The 20,217-nt window shown below is 31.2% G+C and overlaps 2 protein-coding genes across 2 annotated transcripts; both read left to right on the plus strand.

The window, feature by feature from the left end:
• Positions 1-2,103: 2,103 nt before the first annotated feature.
• Positions 2,104-7,977, plus strand: LOC115994632 (protein STRICTOSIDINE SYNTHASE-LIKE 5-like). Its single transcript, XM_031118842.1, has 4 exons — positions 2,104-2,711; positions 5,268-5,575; positions 5,970-6,102; positions 7,402-7,977. The coding sequence occupies exons 1-4, from the start codon at positions 2,253-2,255 to the stop codon at positions 7,678-7,680; spliced, it is 1,179 nt and encodes a 392-aa protein (XP_030974702.1). The 5' UTR covers positions 2,104-2,252; the 3' UTR covers positions 7,681-7,977.
• A 5,789-nt stretch (positions 7,978-13,766) lies between these two features.
• LOC115995400 (protein STRICTOSIDINE SYNTHASE-LIKE 5-like) lies at positions 13,767-19,461 on the plus strand. Its single transcript, XM_031119954.1, has 4 exons — positions 13,767-14,268; positions 16,681-16,988; positions 17,241-17,373; positions 18,910-19,461. Exons 1-4 carry the CDS (start codon positions 13,810-13,812, stop codon positions 19,186-19,188), a joined length of 1,179 nt encoding a protein of 392 aa, XP_030975814.1. The 5' UTR covers positions 13,767-13,809; the 3' UTR covers positions 19,189-19,461.
• The last annotated feature ends 756 nt before the right edge of the window (positions 19,462-20,217 follow it).

The following is a 20,217-nucleotide window of genomic DNA, read 5'->3' on the forward strand; positions in this document are numbered from 1 at the left end:
CAACCACTCCCAACTACTTTGGGTATGGGCTGATAGGACAAGTATCAACCCTAGAAAGTTGAACCTACACATGGACGTTGGAGGGAAGGTAAAGGCTAGTATAAAAAGGAAAGAGAAGTAATCCAGAGAGGGGGGGACATATCGTCTCCGAGACCATTGAATCCTAAAAAGGGGGAGAATAACAAGAACACGAAGCTCCTCGGACGAGGTTTAAGGACCGGAGCCGCTCAGGCCGGGCTGGGGAAAAAGTCTTATTAGATATGCTAGGTTCTCCCTCGTGCGATTACCATGAACTCCATGACTAACCACCGTCCGGTGACCAAAACCTAGCCTTTCAACCCACTCTCTATAAATTTATTGTTTAGGCCTTTAACGTTCGAACCCAATAAATCCATTTGGGATCGTCACAAATTGAGTCTTTACAAAAATAAAATAAAATAATTAAAATAAAATTTTCTTTTCTTCTCATTAATATTTTGGAAGACATGTTCATGTTCTTCTTCTCAAAACGTGACTATTCATGTTCTTAGCAAATTAATCCTTATTTTATTTTATTTTCTCTGTTTTTCTTGTATTTTCTTTACAACCAAACACATTAAAATTCAAAATTCAATTCAAACAATAATAAACCAATATCAACAGATCTATATATCTGAAATTGAACCAAGAAACTGAATCTAGAAATTGAATACAAAAATTGAACTCACAAAATCAGATCCAATTTGGAGACACAAAATCTAGCAATCATCAAAACACAAACCCAGCAAATCAAACACTCAAAAAGGCAGAAATAACCTACAAACAACTATCCACATTCCACACTAACAACAAACCCAGAATTTTTAAAGAAACCAGCTAACCACAACTATCCTCACCAACACCAAACCCAGAAATTTCAAGCACAAACCCAGAAAATCAAATACAAGAACACAAGAAAATCAAACCTAGAACACACAAGCACAAACCTAGAAATTTCAAGCACAAACCCAGAAAATAAAACACAAGAACACAAGAAAATCAAACCCAAAACACACGAGCACAAACCCAAAAATTTCAAGCACAAGAACACAAGAAAAGCAAACCCAGAAATTTGAGCACAAACCCAGAAAATCAAACACAAGAACACAAGAAAATCAAACCCAAAACACACAAGCACAAACCTAGAAAATTAAACACAACTCCCACCCAAATTTGAACAAAATACTCACAAAACCATTAACCTAGCACACCTCAAACTCTTTCTGTCAGAAAATCCCCCTGATTGAACCTTAAGCGCTCCTCACCAACTCAGATTTGAACAAGGTGAAAACCCAGATCAACAAAAATCATAAGCCACAAACCCACCATCGGAGTGTGCCACCACCTATCTCCACCATTGAGTTGAGATATAGAGAGATGAAATAGAGAAAGTCTCACCGATTTGAGACAAAAACCACCCATTGATCTAAAGCACCCATCGATCTAAGAGAGAGAACCATTGATCTTAGAGGGACACTTATCTGTGAGAGAGAGAGAGAGAGAGAGAGAGAGAGAGAGAGAGAGAAAGGTTTCGGGTCTTCATCTTGAGTGAGTTTGAGATATGAGAGAGTTCGAGATGAGAGAGACGAAGATATGGAAAAATAAGTAAATAAAAAACAATGAGAAAATAAAATTTTATGGGCAGTGAAGAACATAAACAATCATGTTCTAGTGAAGAACACATCTTTCAAAAATATAATAAAAAGAAAAGAATATTTTATTTATTTTATTTTTTAAATTCAAGTTTAGAATTTTATTTTAATTGTTTTTCTTATGTGACTTTTTTTAATGTTTAAAATTGTGACATGACATGAAGATGGTGGATTCTTAATAATATTTTAATTCCACCGTTAGCTACGGCAATTTTTGCTATTAGTTGGGTGACAGATATAACCTAAATGTTAGGCGTTAAATAGTTTAGGAACTAAAAGTGATGAAATAAAAGTGTAGGGACCAGAATAGAAAAAGTTTAAAATATAAAGATTAAAAGTGGATTTATACATAAAATAAATTGAATAGTAAAATAAATTGACAAAAATAATTTTTATCAATCCAACAGTAAACTAATGAAAAGTTCTACTGCTATCTGGTACTCCAACAGTATACTAACTGGTATTACAAGGTATAGATCTCCAAGGTCAGTAGCTCTCTTCGAAAAACTCTCTCACACTAATGAAAAGTACTACTACTATCTTCTGAAACAGAACAAAGTCAATCACCGAGTTCCACAAACTATGGACGAGTCAAAAACTCCCGACTCAGCTTCCCAACCCAGACCCTCTAAAGCCACTTTTACCAAACAGAAAAGCTCATGGCCCTTCACTTTCTTAGTCACAGTATTGGTCCCCGTTGTGGCGGCGACATTGCTCTACCAACTCGACTCGTTCGACCCGGCTCCTCTGCCACCTGACGAGTTGACTCGGCACGTCATAACCGTGCCAGCACATAACGATCACATGCTCAGATTGTCTGAGTTTGTGGGTGTAGGAAATTTGAAAGCTCCAGAAGATGTAGCTTATGATGCCAAGTCCGGAGTCATCTACACGGGCTGTGCTGACGGGTGGATCAGCCGAGTCACTGTAAACGACTCGGCAGCTGACTCGGTTGTGGAGAAATGGGTCAACACCGGTGGGAGACCCTTGGGAATCGCTTTTGGTCACAACAATGAACTTATCGTTGCTGATCCTGAAAAGGTCAGTGATCATTTATTCTTAGACTAAGTATATATAATGTTTTATTTTAAATTTTAAATTTTAATGATTAATATTTCTTTAGAAAAAAATTGAATAATAAATCTACCATAACCATAAATATAAGATAGGTGTGTTAATTTTTCTCTCAGGATCAAAGTATGTGGTTAATTTTATTTTATAGATTACAATTTAGATTTTTTTTTTTTCAAAAGGAAGTGAATAAATTATTGTATTTGATGTTGTTTTATTTTAGAATATATATATATATATATATATTCAATTAAAAAATTTTAATCAACAAAGAAATGAAACCAAGAAATACTAAAAAAATTAAGATTCAGTTTATGCATACAATGCAATGAATGATGAATAAAGTTTCTCTGTAAATTAGTTTGGAGAGAAACTTTTTAAATTTCTCATTTTTTTTTTCTTCTTTTTTTGTGAATTTTGAAAATCTAATAGTTAAATTTCATTTTCCTTATGTTCTTAACATGCATATCAAAATTCGTTCAAATTGGATATTATTTACTATTCAATCACTAAACTTATTTTTGTATAGACAATTTTATATCATAAAAATATGAAATTTTAACATTTGTTTGATGAGATAGCAATTGATCTTTGATCTTCTTGAAATTTTACATGCATAAAAAATATAATAAGAACATGCAATCTAACGATTAGATTTTCAAAATTCACACTCAATATAAAGGTATATGAAAAGTTTGTAGAGTTTCTGTTCAAAACTTTGGAGAGAAACTTTGTTCATGAATGATTATTAACATTGTGTGTGTGTGTTTTTTTTTTAAATGAGGAATGCTATGTTGAAAACATTTTTCACACTACTGACATCAATTTTTAATTGTTTCTTATATGAACTCACTACTGACATCAATTTTTTTATCTATTAATAACAATCTATCATATCAATGAGTGTAAATTTTTTTATCAAATTTGTTATGAATGTAGGCTTTCTCATTTTATATACATATTTTTAAAAATCTGTGTTTGTGTTAGAACATAATTCTTCATCCTTTTATGCGTGTTACTAAAAAAGAAATTATAATTATCATGTTTAATTATGCAGTAATTTCATCACTGAATCTCACAACTTAATAAATTATACAACTGTGAGTGACCAATAAAAAGTTGTGGGTACAATAAAGAAAATGTGGACTACTCACACCGCACAAGTTGACAAATTTTGAAATTTTTAGTTTAGCTTGTAATTGATTGTCACCAATACACACCAGACACGTCTCCCTTTTTTGTTTTTTGATAAGACTTCACATCTCTTTGCTTTGGTATGTGAGATTGTGAGGTTGTTCAGGTTGCTAGAAAAATAGAAAATTAGAAAGTTAAATTTTCACAAAATTGTGCGGTGCTTGTTATGGTTAAATAATGTGGTCTTACACTTTTACTTAATAAAAAAATTGAATAAATAAGATTAATTATATAAAACTGAGACTTAGCTGACCCTAAAATCTATAAAGCTAACAAAATCCTAACCTAATGGTGCCATTAACACAACACTTCGAAATTGCAATATCACGTGTGTAAGGAAAATAATATATATATATATATATATATATGTACACAAAAGGAATATAATAAAATACAAAACTATCATAAGGTTTGGATTAATTTAATGCCAGGTATTACATTTTTTTATAATACAAAAATTGTTTCATAAGCATAAACATCACTTAAACTGTTTGAAAATTCCCTTACTCCTCATACTTTTTTTTCCATCTCTAGTTACTATTTATCTATCATTGGTCACCCAAACACTCCATTGTGCATAATTTCCATGAGGCAGTCATTATGAGGTGTGTGCAATTAATACAAGGTGTTAGAAGGGAATAACAGACTTGTAGGCTATTAAGTATTGTTTGTTCTTAGGAAATAAATTGAATATTTTTTAAAAGTCTTGGCACTACCTTATTTTAATCAAAATCTTATAGATTTTTTTTTTTCGAGGGTGAAAATCTCATAGATGGTTTTTAGATTTTACCCAAATCCCAAAACAGTACGAAATATATCATAGTGTTTTTTTTTTTTTTTTTTAAGGAATAAAATAAAAGAAGGCATCACCTTTCTCATATTGTTTAATGTTCCTACAGAAATTAAATATTTTTTGTTAAAATATAAATTCTTTAGGTCCATATAACTTATAAGGAAGTTATTAGAGGGTTATTAAAACCACAGTACACCAAAAAAGCCAAGCCTAGTAACAGTTAAATAACAATTCAATAAGTTGTGAATCTTGTGATCAAGAGTTTGTCTAGTAGTTTAGTGGCATTGCCTAATTTTTTTTATGAGAAAAATCCAGGTTAAAATCCTCCCCTCCCCCAGTTGTTTGTAACAAATGATTATAAAAAATTATTAAAAAATGTTATATCTATAACAGTACTCAACAAATTAATGTAATTAATCTCTGTTTAATAATTTTAGCACAAGTTACAGAAAAACTGTCACGGTTGTTAAGTGCTCCTTAGTCCTCAGAAACCAATGGTTTTTACGTGTTTTATATTAATGAAATGTGATGTTTAACAGGGCCTCCTAAATGTGACAGCAGACGGTGTGGTGGAGCTGCTGACAGATGAGGCTGATGGACAAAAATTCAAATTGACAGACGCTGTAGATGTAGCACACAATGGCATAATTTATTTCACAGATGCTTCATATAAATATAGTTTAAGTAAGACCAGTTGGGACATTTTGGAAGGTAAGCCCAATGGTAGACTTTTGAGTTATGATCCAGCAACCAAAACTACCAAGGTACTGGTCCACAACCTCTACTTTGCCAATGGTGTAGTAGTCTCACCTGATCAGAATTATGTGATCTTTTGCGAAACCCCAATGTATGTCTGCTGATTCTCAGTTTTGAAGAAATTGTTTTATTAGACTCCTCATGTTTGCTTCTGATAAATAATCACGGCTTCTAAAATATTTTGGCTATTAGATAAGTTGGAGATAGAGTTTGAACTCAATAGACTATAATAAGTTGCCACCACGACTGTCGTTAAAGCCTTTCTTCTTCATGATCTGCATAATGTTGCAGACTGTTGAAGCTTAGATTACTTGTTTTGATACTATGATAAATCATTATTAGTCCCAAAAGCTTAAAGCGGTTAGAAAACAATGAATTTAGTTGTTATTCTAACAACTTCTATTGTTCGAAGACTAAAATTAATGATTGAATTTTTGTTTCGCACAGTGGAAGTTTTGATTATTCCAAATGGGTTGCTAATGCAGGAGAAGGTGTGGAAAATATCACATACAAGGCAAGGAAAAAGGAAGAGTAGAAAAATTTATTGATCATCTGCCAGGCTTTCCTGATAACATTCGATATGATGGAGAAGGTCAATATTGGATTGCACTGGCAGCGGTAAATCAGTTCTTACTTCATACTTTCCGTGGAAAAATTGGCTATATTTTTTAACTAGTAGTAAGCTTGTGCAAAGCATAATTTAATTAAGATTCATATGTAAATTAAAGAAAAAACTTCACTAATATCAATGAAATTAAACAATAAGATATATAATGGGAAAAAAAATACCTTCAAGTTATTTGACAGTAGCAAATTGTATAAGACTGAAATTTTATCAAAGCCAAAAATTATGATAGATAATTAAAAATAACTTAAAATAAAACAAGGAAACTTTTGGTAATAAAATTCTAATCAAAGCAGTGTTTTAAACATTTGTAATTTGCTAAATAGAATTTCATTTCAAATAAATTATCTTAATCATTTTAATGTATTTATTATAGTAACCCACATTATGGAAGAACTTTGTATGACGAATAATTTTTATATATTAAATCACATGGGTAAACATGGTGAGTAAGACTCAATTTTTAATTAATTACTTGTGTTAATAATGCATAAGATACAAAACTTAATTAGGATCCTTGCTTAATTTAGATTGATTATGGCAAGAGGATGAAAAAGGATATTTTGGTGTTTTAATTACTAGTATTCAAAGAAATAATACAATAGAGATATGAAATGTTTGCGGTTGATTCAAAGGAATTCTATAAGCATGACTAATTATTAATCTAGGCACCTATCAGTTGGGCATGCCAGGATTAATTGGAGCAGCACCCTACTTCACTAGTCTTGGGAGTAACTCTTGAAGAGTTACTCCATTGCATGGCCATCAATGGGGATGTGACTATGTATAGCTCCCCATGCATTGAGAGCAAATGCATGAGAGAAGAAAAAAGTAGGTAAAAACAATTACTATAAAAAGAAGTATCCCTCTCTCTCTTAGTGTGTTTCTCACATCCTTGAGTGTGTGAGGTTCTTAGACTGTTGAAATCATGTGCATCACTTTTGTAGTGTGAAGTGTGAACCATCACTTAGAGAAATCAACTGAGACAAAGTTGGAGTCCCATGGTTCTTTGGAATATTGAAGTGAGTGGAGAATCACCATAGACAACGTAAAACAACCATGGTTTTGTGATATTTCAGAATAGGAGAGCTGTGCATATATGTAACTCCTAATCCTAACACTAATAATAATGCAAAGGTTTATTTATTTATTTTTTTAAATGTCTGATGAGCTTTATTCATTATTGTTTTCCGAATTGAGTAATGCAAATATTAAATTTTTTTTTTTATAGATGAATTTAAGTACTCCTAACATCTTTTTCATCTGTTACTTTTTGTGTACAATATTGGTAGGGACATACACTTGAATTGGATATAGCATTCAAATACCCTTTCATCCGGAAGATTCTAATAATCATGGAGAAGTACATAGGAAGACCACATATAGGGAAGAATGGTGGGGTTCTAGCCATTGATTTGGCAGGAAATCCGATTGCCCATTACTATGATCCTGGATTGGCATCGGTTTCAAGTGGGATCAAGATAGGAAATCATTTGTACTGTGGTTCAATTGTCCTTCCCTACATTGTTCGCCTCAACCTGAAACAATATCCTACTCAGGCCACCACATGAGAATCTGAGAACAAGACCAAGAACTTGTTGCTGTAGCACCCCTTGATGGTACCTTAAAATAATTGGGATATATTACCATAAATAAACTAAAACTCTATTTGGTTCTTACTCCTGGTATTGAATAAGTATCTCATGAGATCGTTTTATAAAACAATCCTCTCTCATATGGTGGATGAGACTTGAGAGGTTGGAGGCTTTGTATGATTGGCTTAATTGGCATTGTTGTAGGAAATAGAGATTATGTGTACTTATTTGATATTATGTGTACCTACTGTAGGAAATCGAGTTTTAATTGTAAAAGCTTTTGTAACATAAAGTTTTAACTGAAAAACTCTATAACAATTTGAGTGCTTAGCGAATTAATAGTGAATAGCATTTTAAAGTTCTGAATTTATTAACGATAAATTATAAATTGAAGAGATTTTTTTTTCTAAAAGTCACAAATTTTAGTTTTAACCTTTAGACTATTTTAAACTTTAGAGACCCCCCTTTAAAGCTCTTTAGTGACTAAATAGAATTTTTTAGCATTTATCATAAAACAAATAATGAAAATTTACATTTCATGAAGATTAACATGCTACAACTACAAGCCTACAACACTTGCTATATAATTTTTTTCCCCCAAGAAAGGCTGCCCATAGCCATATCTTTCTCTCAAAATAAACTGTTGTATCTTTCCCTGTTGTTTTTCACAAATCTTCAAAATGACAGTTTGAGGAGCCATATAATGCGGTAAATGATCTTGACAAAACTTGATTATTTCTTGAGGATCAACATCATCATATCCCTCTTTTAACTTCATAGATGCTCAAGGCGTTTATCCCTCAGTGTATTGCAGGATGACTAAGTTTCTACCTCAGCTGTGTTTATGTTTTCCCCACTAGAAATTATTACATCATTCAACCGGTCGTTTACTTCGATAATTATTGCTCAAAATCAATCGCAATGGAGACGGTGATATAATAGTGAAGTGAAAAACTTAAAAGAAAACTAACCAAGAGAAAAACTACAACAAGAAAACTTTTTCCCAATGAAGTAAATTCACTATGATAAAAGAAGTTTTACGATCAAGAGAAATCATTTGCCTGGACTCTATTTACCCATAGACAACTTAAAAGGAAAATATTTCATTGCACTAGAATATTTGGACTTTTCAACATAAGAATTGCTTCCATGGATGACGCACTTGTGACCACGACTAGAACTTCCGACACGACTCCAAGGACCACTTGAAGGTTTTCTTTACAACAAGAAGTCTATGATTGATAACGGTTCAACTTCTTCACCAACTAATTTTCTAATCTACTTTGATATCTTCGATATGGTGAAATTAGGATAATCCTGGTTACAAAATCCTATACTCAGACATAGCTTTCTCTCCTTTAAAAAAATAATAAAATACTCTCTTAGACCAACTTATATATAATGTTCTTTTTATATCCCATGTTTGAATTGGGCTGAAACAAATATTGGGCCTTTTACGAATCTAGTTCCATGAACCTTGATAGGTTGAGGCTAGAATCGAGGTTGATATCGAGACTCGATCGAAGTCACCAAAAATTTGCTTTTTTAAGCTGATCTTGGGTCATTGTTTTGATCTTGAATTACAATTCCAAAACACAACACTCATAATTCATCACAATGCCAACACTAATACATTTGGTATGGACCTAACAACGTGTATCAAATGTTTAGAGAAGAGCTCCTATCACTGGAACTGCGAAATGTGGCTCATGCATTCCTGGGACATTAAGGGCTAGGATTGCAACCTGCATAAACAAATCTAGAGTTTCAACCATGAAGTAGGCAATAAATTATTGTATCTTAGGGGGTTCAATAGCAATATTCCATTATTTCTTGCTTTATCACTAATAGTCTTTTGATCATATCTCTTTCTTTGTCGTTTCTCACAAAACAAAACAAAAAAAAAAAAAACAAAAAAAAAACTCTTTCTTTGATCAAATCTCTTTTTTTGCTGTCTATTCTGACTAGTTGTTAAAACTTAAAAGTTAAAAAAAAAAAAAAAAAAATTGTCTTATCTCTTGGCTGACTGTGATTGATCGAGAAAACGAATAATGGATTTATTTGAAAATAACAGAGTTTTTTTTTTTTTTTAGAAACTGAAAATAACAAAGTTAGTTGTAATTAATCTAACACGTAATAGAATTGTGGCAAAAATTATGAATTTGTTTATAATATTATAACTCTAAAAGTTAAACTAAAATTGTATATTTTGACGTACGAGTCACTTTAGGAACAATTTATTTAGCTGAAACTGAAATTTTTTTGTTGAAATTACTGTAGATAAAACTAAAAAGTAACTGAAATAATACAGTGAGACCCATAAATAGTATTAAAAAATACAATCAAACCCATAAACATTAGTAAAAATAAGCTGAATAGTAACAAAAATAAGCTAAATAAAAAATAAAAATAAAAAGCTTTTTAAGTCAATGCCATACCCAAGCTTTCAATGTTTCTATTCTAATTATTTTAATATTTTATGGAAATTTAATTATTTTAATTGATACATAAGATTCGAATCAATCAGATTATTATTTCTTACATTAACAACATTATATTATATTTATTTGCATAGAGAATTTATTTAAATAACTACCTTGACCAGGTGGGGAATATTTATGCAGACATCCATGTCTTAGCTGCTGGGTCCAAATGCAAGTCATTCAGTTTTGTCAAACGTGAAGCTAACTCTGTAGCACATTCCTTAGCCAAATATGCTAGATTTATTGTTGAGAATATTTTTTGGATGGAGGAGATTCCACCTCCTGCCCGTGAGGCTGTGTACTTGGACTCTATGTTTTTAAATGAATGAAAGTCTTTTGGTCCGGTTTCAAAAAAAAAAAAATAACTACCTTGACCGCTGACACTGACAAAGTGGAAAACTATATATAATAGTTGAATAGTCCATCTCGTGGCACCATTTTTTTTTTTTTCTTTTTTAATAAGAAACACAGTGAAAAAATATCCTAATACAAAAACATATCATAATTCCACTCAAAAATTAGTGGGAGAAGTTAAAAGTTTGATAAAGATCTTCAGCCAAAAAACAGTTTGATAAGGTTCAGATTTCCACGAAAGCCACTACTAGCAAACGAAAAAGCTCATGGGCCCATGGGCCTTTTTTCTTTTTTCTTTTTTTATGTTGCATTGGTCCCCGTTATAGCGGCTGTAACAAGTACCAACCTGACTTGTTCGACCCGGCTCCTCTGCCACAAGATGAGTTGACTTGGATCATGTGTATATATGATATACGTGAGTCAAGTTTCTAATCACCATAAAAAAATATATATAAATAATCATCCAATTATGTCACATTTGCATAAAGTGATAATATCGAATAATGTCAAAATAAATAATCATCGAATAATGTTACATTTGCATAACTGATAACGTTTTATAAATAAGTTGGGAGAATCACTTCAATATTTCTTTATTTTTAACCTAAAATTTTTTGTTGTAAGTCCCACGTTGGTTTTGGAGTGAACTTTTTCTCGTTTCTATAAGCCACTTTGAACCTTCTCTATGTCTCAAAATGTAGGGTCTAGCATGGACGGAGCCATGGTTGGACTTGGGGGGCCAATGGCCCCCCAATTTTTTTTAAAAAAATATTATTATATATATGAGTACTAATTTTAGCAATTTTGTTTTAGAAAATTACACTTTAGATCTCTTAAAAATATTATTGATTCTTTTAAGAGTATTGTTATAGTCACAAATTTTTTTATAACATTTTTACAAACGGTTAAGGTAGTAAATTCTTATTGGTTCGCATTTGTGCTCACCACTTATATTATCAACAATTTGTAAAAAAGTTTGTAGTTCAAACATTTTCCACATTTTAAAGACCATTAAAAAATGTTTATAAGTTTAAAATCTAAAAAAGAAATATACAAGCCCAAAAAAATTAGTACAACAACAAAAATTATCAATAGTAAACTAAAAAAAAATTAAGCCTAGTCAACCAATTTTACTTAAAACAAACAATTTGACCATTTAAAAAATTTTAAACAACTAACAGCTAAGTGACTAAGTAACAACAAAGTTGAAGGCCGAAGTCACTACACATAACCAACAGCAAAGCCGCCCCCCTTAACTCTAAGTTCTGGCTCCGTCCCTGGGGTCTAGTATGAGCTTAAGTCTTATCTGTGTTACACATGCATCCCACCTCGTCTTGTGTGGATCCAAATAAGTTTTAATTATCTTGGGTTTTTTTTTTTTCCTATTATTTTCCACACTTTTGAGCTTTTATAACTATTTGTGTTTGGATTAGACTGATGTAGATTAGCTTTATTTGTAGGAAAAAGTTAACGGATGCTCTAAAAACATTAGTTTATAAATTATTTTTAGAAACTTTTTATGCGAAAAAATAAAAATCTATTTGCTTTGATATTAACCTTTTTTAGAAAATGAATCATTTTCCAAAAAGTATTTTCATGAAAATTATCTCATTTTTCTATATTTGGTAGTAACCTTAAAATGAGTTGAAAAACACAAAACTATCTCTTAACTTCCCTTATTTAGCTTCGCATGACATATAACTATTTTTCTTCTTTAGTTTTGTGTGAGATAGAGTTGTTTTCTAGAAAATTTTAGTGAAAAACAATTTTATCACATGCCAAGCTAAATAAGAGAAGTTTAAAAGATAGTTATTCTTTGACCAATTTTCTCTGATTTTACAAAACATAGGAAAATGTAAAAAACTATCTTCATAGAAAGTTTTCCATTTAAATAAAAAGCGTTTTATACTTTCCATGAAAGTAGTATTAAAATTTTTCTATTAATAAATGCTTTTAGGGCACACATTATCTATAAGCTAATTTATTATTTTATTGCTATATAATCAACTCAGTGGCTTATTTAATACATCATCAAAACACTCCCACTCCGTGGCGTCTTTTCCTTGAACCACTCCCACTCCGTACCCCCATGTGAGTCTCATTCTACTCGCATTTTCTTCTGGGGGCGCTTTGGAGGCTGCCTTTGATGACATGTCGTTCTTCCCTTTTAAGTCTTGGGATGCCGAGGACAGGGTCATCCTCGACTGCATCTCTAGGCTATTTGGTCTTTCATTACTTGTCGTCGGCAACTACTCTCCTCGACACAGGCCCTGGGTCCTAATGGAAAGTGGACCGGGTCATAAGTTCTTTGGCCCCACAGTTATTAACGTCACTATGGTTGGGCGGTGGAGGTACCCTTTGGGCGCCAACCAATGTTACCACAAAGCTGAGTTTACCTGTGAGAAATGAGTTATATACATGTACAACAATTTTCACAATAAATTTCACAATTATTAAGTTAACAAGATATTATTGATTCTCATATAGACTTATCATTGACGTTTATTTATTATCCACTATTAATAAATTGCCACATCAAATAGTTGTGAATTATGTTATAATGCTAAACTTATTACTTTAATGAGAAATCTATTATGATTTTTGGTGGGCTTTGAGGCTTGACTACATAATCTATTTTGATTTGATAGTTTTCTTTATTTGTTGATTTCTTAAATGGCTTTTGTTATTTTTTAAATATGATGAAATTTAAAATTAAACCTATAACATCCACAACTTGATAATTACATTTTATTATCAGGTTAATACATTAATTTGTTTTCGGTGTAACAAGCGGGAATATTCCAAACCTATATTTCTTATATATTTCAAACTACAATTATTATCAGGTCAATAGATTTAACCGAACCTTTATTTTATTAAATTAAATGACCAACTTGGAGCCGAAGATGGTACTGAGTGCATACAGCATGCCATTTGGGCGTGGACAGTGCATGCCCATTTGGTCATTTGGGTACGAGATAGTTTCCACCTAAATCATCGTTAAACAACAAAGATTTGAACCAATAATCATATTTCTTATTTTCTTACATTAACAACATTGTATTAGCACAAAGAGTTATCACCTTGACATTGACAATGTCTCTTATCCGACAATGCGGAAAATAAGGTTTACGTTTTCAAAGGTCTGTAGCTCTCTCTGCGCTGTATCTATCCATAAAAAGCTCTCTTTCACACATTCACTATAGTAATATATATACACTATCTTCTGAAACACAACAGAATCAGTTACGTACCGAGTTCCACAGCCATGGACGAGTCGAAAAGGCCCGACTCAGCTACCCTACCCAGACCCTCAAGCGCCGCTATTACCAAACAAAAAAGCTCATGGCCCTTTACTCTTTTTGTCACAGTATTGGTCCCCGTTGTAGCTGTGACAATGCTCTACCAACTAGACTCGTTCGACCCGGCTCCTCTGCCACCTTCCGAGTTGAATAGTCACGTCATAACCGTGCCAACACGTAGCGACCAAATGCTCCGAGTGTCTGAGTTTGTGGGTCTGGGGAATTTGATAGGCCCAGAAGATATGGCGTATGATGCCAAGTCAGGAGTCATCTACACTGGCTGTCATGACGGGTGGATCAGCCGAGTCACTGTAAACGACTCGGCGGCTGACTCGGTTGTGGAGAAATGGGTCAACACCGGTGGGAGACCCTTGGGAATTGCTTTTGGTCACAACAATGAACTTATCGTTGCTGATCCTGAAAAGGTGAGTATTCATTTATTCTACATTTGTAATTTTGTACAGAATTTGTCTCACTTCCTCTATTTTTTTTTTTTTTTAATTAGATATTTTCTATTAATTTAAATATACAATGATAAGTAGCATTGCATTTTAATCTTCACATTTTATTTAGTTAGTAAACGATATTACCGTTTCTTATTAAAACAAAAAAAAAAAAAATATTCCAATAAAAAATAGTAAACCAAACCCTTTTGTATAAATAGTTGCAAAATGACTTTTTAGATTCGTAATTTTAGGCTCTCAAATTGCTTAACCAAACCACTAGTTTTAAATAATAAAAAATACTCTAAAATATAATTCAAGAGATATATAGCTAAAATAATATTTACATTTTTTTTAGAAGAAATATTTATATATTTTTAATGGAAATATCTAATATGTTTTGTTTTATTTTACGATTACACTTCCCATAGCTCTTTCTTTTATTATTATAACCACAATATATCTACTCAAAGCAATTAAAACAAAACATGGGTGCATTTGGAAATAATTATAAGCTTGTTTTTTTTTTGCTCATATGGTTCGTTGGTTCCACACTACTTTTTGTTTTAGCTCTATTTCAAATAATTTAATATTTATTTTTTTTGAAAATAAATTAACTTTTAACTTTTTATCTTACATTATCCAAATTAGCTACTGAAAATAATCAATTTCCAAATTCAACATTTATTTCTCCACATCTAATTATTTATAAAAGGAAGTTTATGCACACAACTCTTCTTATAATTTAATGAAAAACTATGGTTAATAGGCAATTTTTTTTTTAGAATACTAAGTATTTTTAACACACACACATGGGGAGAAGGGATAAGGTTTTTTAAAGGTTAATAGGCAATTAAAGTTAGATAGTGGAGGATCTATATAATAGTGTTAGATTTATCATGCATGAATCATAAGTTGTTATCATAGAACAGTTTTTTAAAAAGAGTAATACTATAACCACAAACTATTTTACAATATTTTTACAAAATATTAATGTGGTCAATCTCTTATTGGTTTTCATCTAAGTCCACCACTAATATCATTTTTTCATTTATCAATAATCACTCACTACATCAGTAGTTTGTATCTCTAACATTATTCTTTAAAAATTTATGAAAATGATAGTGTCTTTAGTCGAATTAAATATGAATTTAAATTCCATAAGATATAGATAAGACCAAGGCTGTAAGAGTAAGACTTTTTTTTTTTTTTTTTTTTTGAGTCGAGACTAATAGTAAGACTAAGAACAAGAAGTCTTTGTATTTCTAGAGTACTATAGCAATACTATATACTATTTAAAGATCAACTAATTGAAAGGTCATGTATTGCTGTAAATTGTAAAAGGATAGAGATCCCAACTGATTGCACAGGATTCAAATTTGGCTGTAATAGATCGCGATCACATGCTATTTTCTCTGACTAATGACAATGGATACAATTAGAGTCCATATCATGTATGTGCTATTTTTTCTAAGAGTCCATATCATATATGTGTTATTTTTTCTACGAGTCCATATCACCGTGTAAGTACCGCTAACATATTCAGATTAATAAAAAATACCACTAACATATAAAAAGAATTAATGGGTAACCCGTGCAAAAAAATTGTCATTCCCATCCAGATCCTTGTTATAAAAATTGAATTATTAAAAAATAATAATTAGTAAGTTGTGAAAAAAAAATTATGAAAAAAGAGACAACAAATTAATCAAATAATTTTCTCTTTAGTAATTTTAGCACAAGTTACAGAACAGCTGCCACGCTTAATGGGTAACCCGTGCAACAAAATTGTCATTCCCATCCAGATCCTTGTTATAAAAATTGAATTATTAAAAAATAATAATTAGTAAGTTGTGAAAAATTATGAAAAAAGAGACAACAAATTAATCAAATAATTTTCTCTTTAATAATTTTAGCACAAGTTACAGAACAGCTGCCACGCTTGTAAAGTCCCCCCCCCCCCCCTTCTTTTTTCTGTTATTTTCAATGGTCGACCTTATTTGAAGATAATTTTTTTCATTTTCTTGTGTGTTTGGTAGTATTAGAGAAATAAAAAAAAAAAAAAGGTCAAATGAAAATTATCTCTTAACTCTCCTTAATTAGCTTGACATGAGATAATGTTGTTTTACGCTTAAATTTTATAGATAAAAACTCTATCTTATGCAAAGTTAAATAAGGAAAACAATTATATCTCACACGAAGCTAAATAAAAGCGTCAAGAGATTGTTTTCCAATTTATTTTAAGGCCGTTACTAAATATTGGAAAATGAGATAACTTTCTAGAAAATACTTTTTAGAAAATGATGCGTTTTTATTTTATTTTATTTTTTTATATAAGATAGAAATTCTATTCTAACCTAATTTAATTTAAGTGAATATGTATATGTATAATAGGGCCTCTTAAATGTGACAGCAGACGGTGTGGTGGAGCTGTTGACAGATGAGGCTGAGGGACAAAAATTCAAAACGACAGACGCTGTGGATGTAGCACACAATGGCATAATTTATTTTTCAGATGCTTCACATAAATATCGTTTAAGTAAGTTCATTTATGACATCTTGGAGGGTAGGCCCAATGGCAGACTTTTGAGTTATGATCCAGCAACCAAAACCACCAAGGTTCTGGTCCGTGACCTCTACTTTGCTAATGGTGTAATGGTCACGCCTGATCAGAATTATGTGATCTTTTGCGAAACTCCAGTGTAAGTTTGCTATTTTCAAGCTTGAAAATGTTAAAATTATTATCAATTTTATTACAATAACCATACAAACGAACGTAAAAATGAATATAATTGATGTCGCATCAATAATATAATAATTTATTTATTTAGTATTATTGTTTAATTACTTAACACCATAAGTTTGCTTCTATAAGACTAAAATTACTGACAGGCTGAGTTTTTGTTTGACATGTTGGAATTTTCGATGATTCAAATGGGTTGCTATTAATACAGGAGAAGATGTAGAAAATATCACATACAAGGCAAGGACAAAGGAAAAGTAGAAAAGTTTATTGAATATCTGCCAGGCATGCCTGATAACATCCGATATGATGGAGACGGCCAATATTGGATTGGATTGTCGGCGGTAACTTCTTTGCTTTTTTTCAAAAATTGGGTTTCTCTCTCTCTTTAACCGAAAATATGTTGAAATGCTTAAGTTAATTAAGAACCACATGTAAATTTAAGAAAAAAAGTTTCACTAATATATATAATTAAAAGATAATAGAGATAATCAACTAGAAAGAGAGAGGGAAAAGAAAAACAAAGCACCCTTTAAATTAGAGAAATGCTCTGTCTATAATAATTTCATAACATTTTTCATAACAAATATTAAGTAGCAGGTTGTTACTAATTGTTATTATTGGGGCAAAAAAGTAATCTTATTAGTAGGTTCAAACTTGAACCAATAATAACTAACCACCTATGATTTATTGTGAAAATATTGTGAACGTAACATTTTTCTTTTAAATTATGTGACACAAGCTCATTGTGTAAGCTTGAATTGTTATCAAATCCGAAAAATTTTATAGATGATTAATATAACTTTAAAAAAAAAAAAAAATCTTAGAACTTTTGGTAATAAAATTTTAGTTGAAATGTAGTATTTAATTTAAACTTTTGAATCTGGTGGTAGAATTTTATTTAAAATAAATTATCTTTTTACTTTTTATTTATTTATAACAAACTACATTTCAAAATAATAGTGTATTGACTTGTAACACTTACATTTAGCTATTTAGGAAAAACACATTGTGCATGTAAGACCCAAATTTTATTTAGTTGCCTGTTAGCAATGCATAAAATACAAATTTTAATTAGGATCGTTGCTTAACTTAGTATTCAAAGATATCATCTTTTTCCCTATATGTGTGTGTTTTAGATAGTATTGTTTATATATATATATATATATATATATATATATAATTTTTTGCAACTTGCGGTTGATGCCATGAATGTTTGTTGCGAGGAAATTTTTAAATGGAGTAATTTTTATTTTGAATTGAGTGATATTAGAGATATTATTATTTATTAATTTTACTATATAACGTACATATCACCATTTAAAATAATAATAAAAAATTCAAATATTCTTATACTTTGTCTTAGAGTAACATTAATTATATTTATTATCACCACGAAATATAAGTTTTTTTTATAGTAAAATTTATAATAATTTTAATATTTCCCTTTTGACTTTTTGACATCTAGGATAGCTCTTCGTATTATTATTGATAACAAAGTTTTTATTCAACTGCAACACTATCTAGTGTATTAAACTATTAATTGTGAAAAATATAGTGTTAATGGGCACTGCAAGATACCCGTTAATAAACAACTTTATATCAATGAAGTCAACTTTTTGTTAGATTTTATAAGGTATAGAGCCAATGAAATCAACCTTTGTTTCACCTGTCACTTTAGCACTAGTTTCAATCATTTTATTAATTTATATCAATTTTTTATTAAATAGACCCAAAATGAATCATCCTTCATAGACACCTTACCGTACCATTAAAATTTTCATCGTGGAAAAGGAGACTGATAAGCTTCATTTATGAACTTAAGTACTCCCAAGTCCTAACATCTTTTTCATGTGTACCTTTTTGTGCAATACTGGCAGTCACGTTCAGCTCTATGGGATATAGCATTCAGACACCCTTTCATCCGAAAGATTCTAATAATCATGGAGAAGTACAATAGAAGACCACGAATGGAGCAGGATAGTGGGGTTATGGTCATTGATTTGGCAGGAAATCCCATTGCCCATTACCATGATCCTGAATTGTCACTGATATCAAGTGGGATGAAGATAGGAAATTATTTGTACTGTGGTTCAGTTTATTATCCCTACATTCTTCGCCTCAACCTGAAGCAATATCCTGAACGAGGCACCGAATGAGCCTGATATCCATGAGAGAATAAGACCAGTGTGCTTGTTGTTGTTGCACTCTTGATGGTACCTCTAAAATAACTGGGATGCAATGGCTTGGATAAACTAAAACTCTACATGGTTCTCGCTCTCTGTGTTACTGAGAATTTGTATGGGTGAGACTTGAGAGCCATGTGAGTGTTTGGCATTTTTGTAAGAATTATACTACCGTCGTATCTTAAATTGTTTGGTCTATATTTCATTTTGATATGTCCCAAAATTAAGTTATTTTTGTAAAGTCAATCCTCACTATTTTATTAACATTCCTATAATGCATGTGTATGTGTATGGCTGAGACAATAGAGAGATGGGAGACTCTATGCATTGGCATTTTTGTAAGAAGTAGGTTTGGTAATAAAACTTTTGCAATATAGAACTTTAACTAAAAGGGAAAAAGACTTTTTAATGTTTTGAGTATTTAACAAATTACAGTAAATAATACTTTTTAAAGTTTTGAATTTGTAAAACATGACTAGTGAATTGTAGAACTTTTTCTTAAAAGCTACAAATTTGCATGCTTGTTTGGTCCTGTTGTAGGGGAGTATTTGCCATATAAAGCTTAAAGTGAAAAACTCTATAGTGTTTTGAGTATTTAACAAGTTATAGGATAGCACTGCCCACGTTGGGTGGAAAGGTACTTTCCCAAGACTTAAAAGCTTGTGGGGTTTGAGAACCCAAGTTCAAGTGATCCTGAGTGGGGAGGAGTGGAGGTAGTATATTAGGTTCATTAGATTAGGATTTCTATCTGAGCTCAAAAACAAGTTATAGAGAATAGTGCTTGCTAAAAGTGAAAAACTCTTTAGTTTTTTGAGTATTTAACAAGTTATAGGGAACAATGCTTTAATTTTGGATTTATAAAGAATGAATAGTGAATTTTAGATTTTTGGAAAGCAAGACAATCTGATGTACAATAATTGATTTTTAGTGTAGTCAAGATTCGAATATTATATTTCCTATTCGACAATAAGAAACTTTATTAACTAAGTTAAGTGGAAGCCA

The sequence above is a fragment of the Quercus lobata genome, chromosome 6 (genome assembly GCF_001633185.2).
Source record: "Quercus lobata isolate SW786 chromosome 6, ValleyOak3.0 Primary Assembly, whole genome shotgun sequence".
Taxonomy (NCBI): Eukaryota; Viridiplantae; Streptophyta; class Magnoliopsida; order Fagales; family Fagaceae; genus Quercus; species Quercus lobata.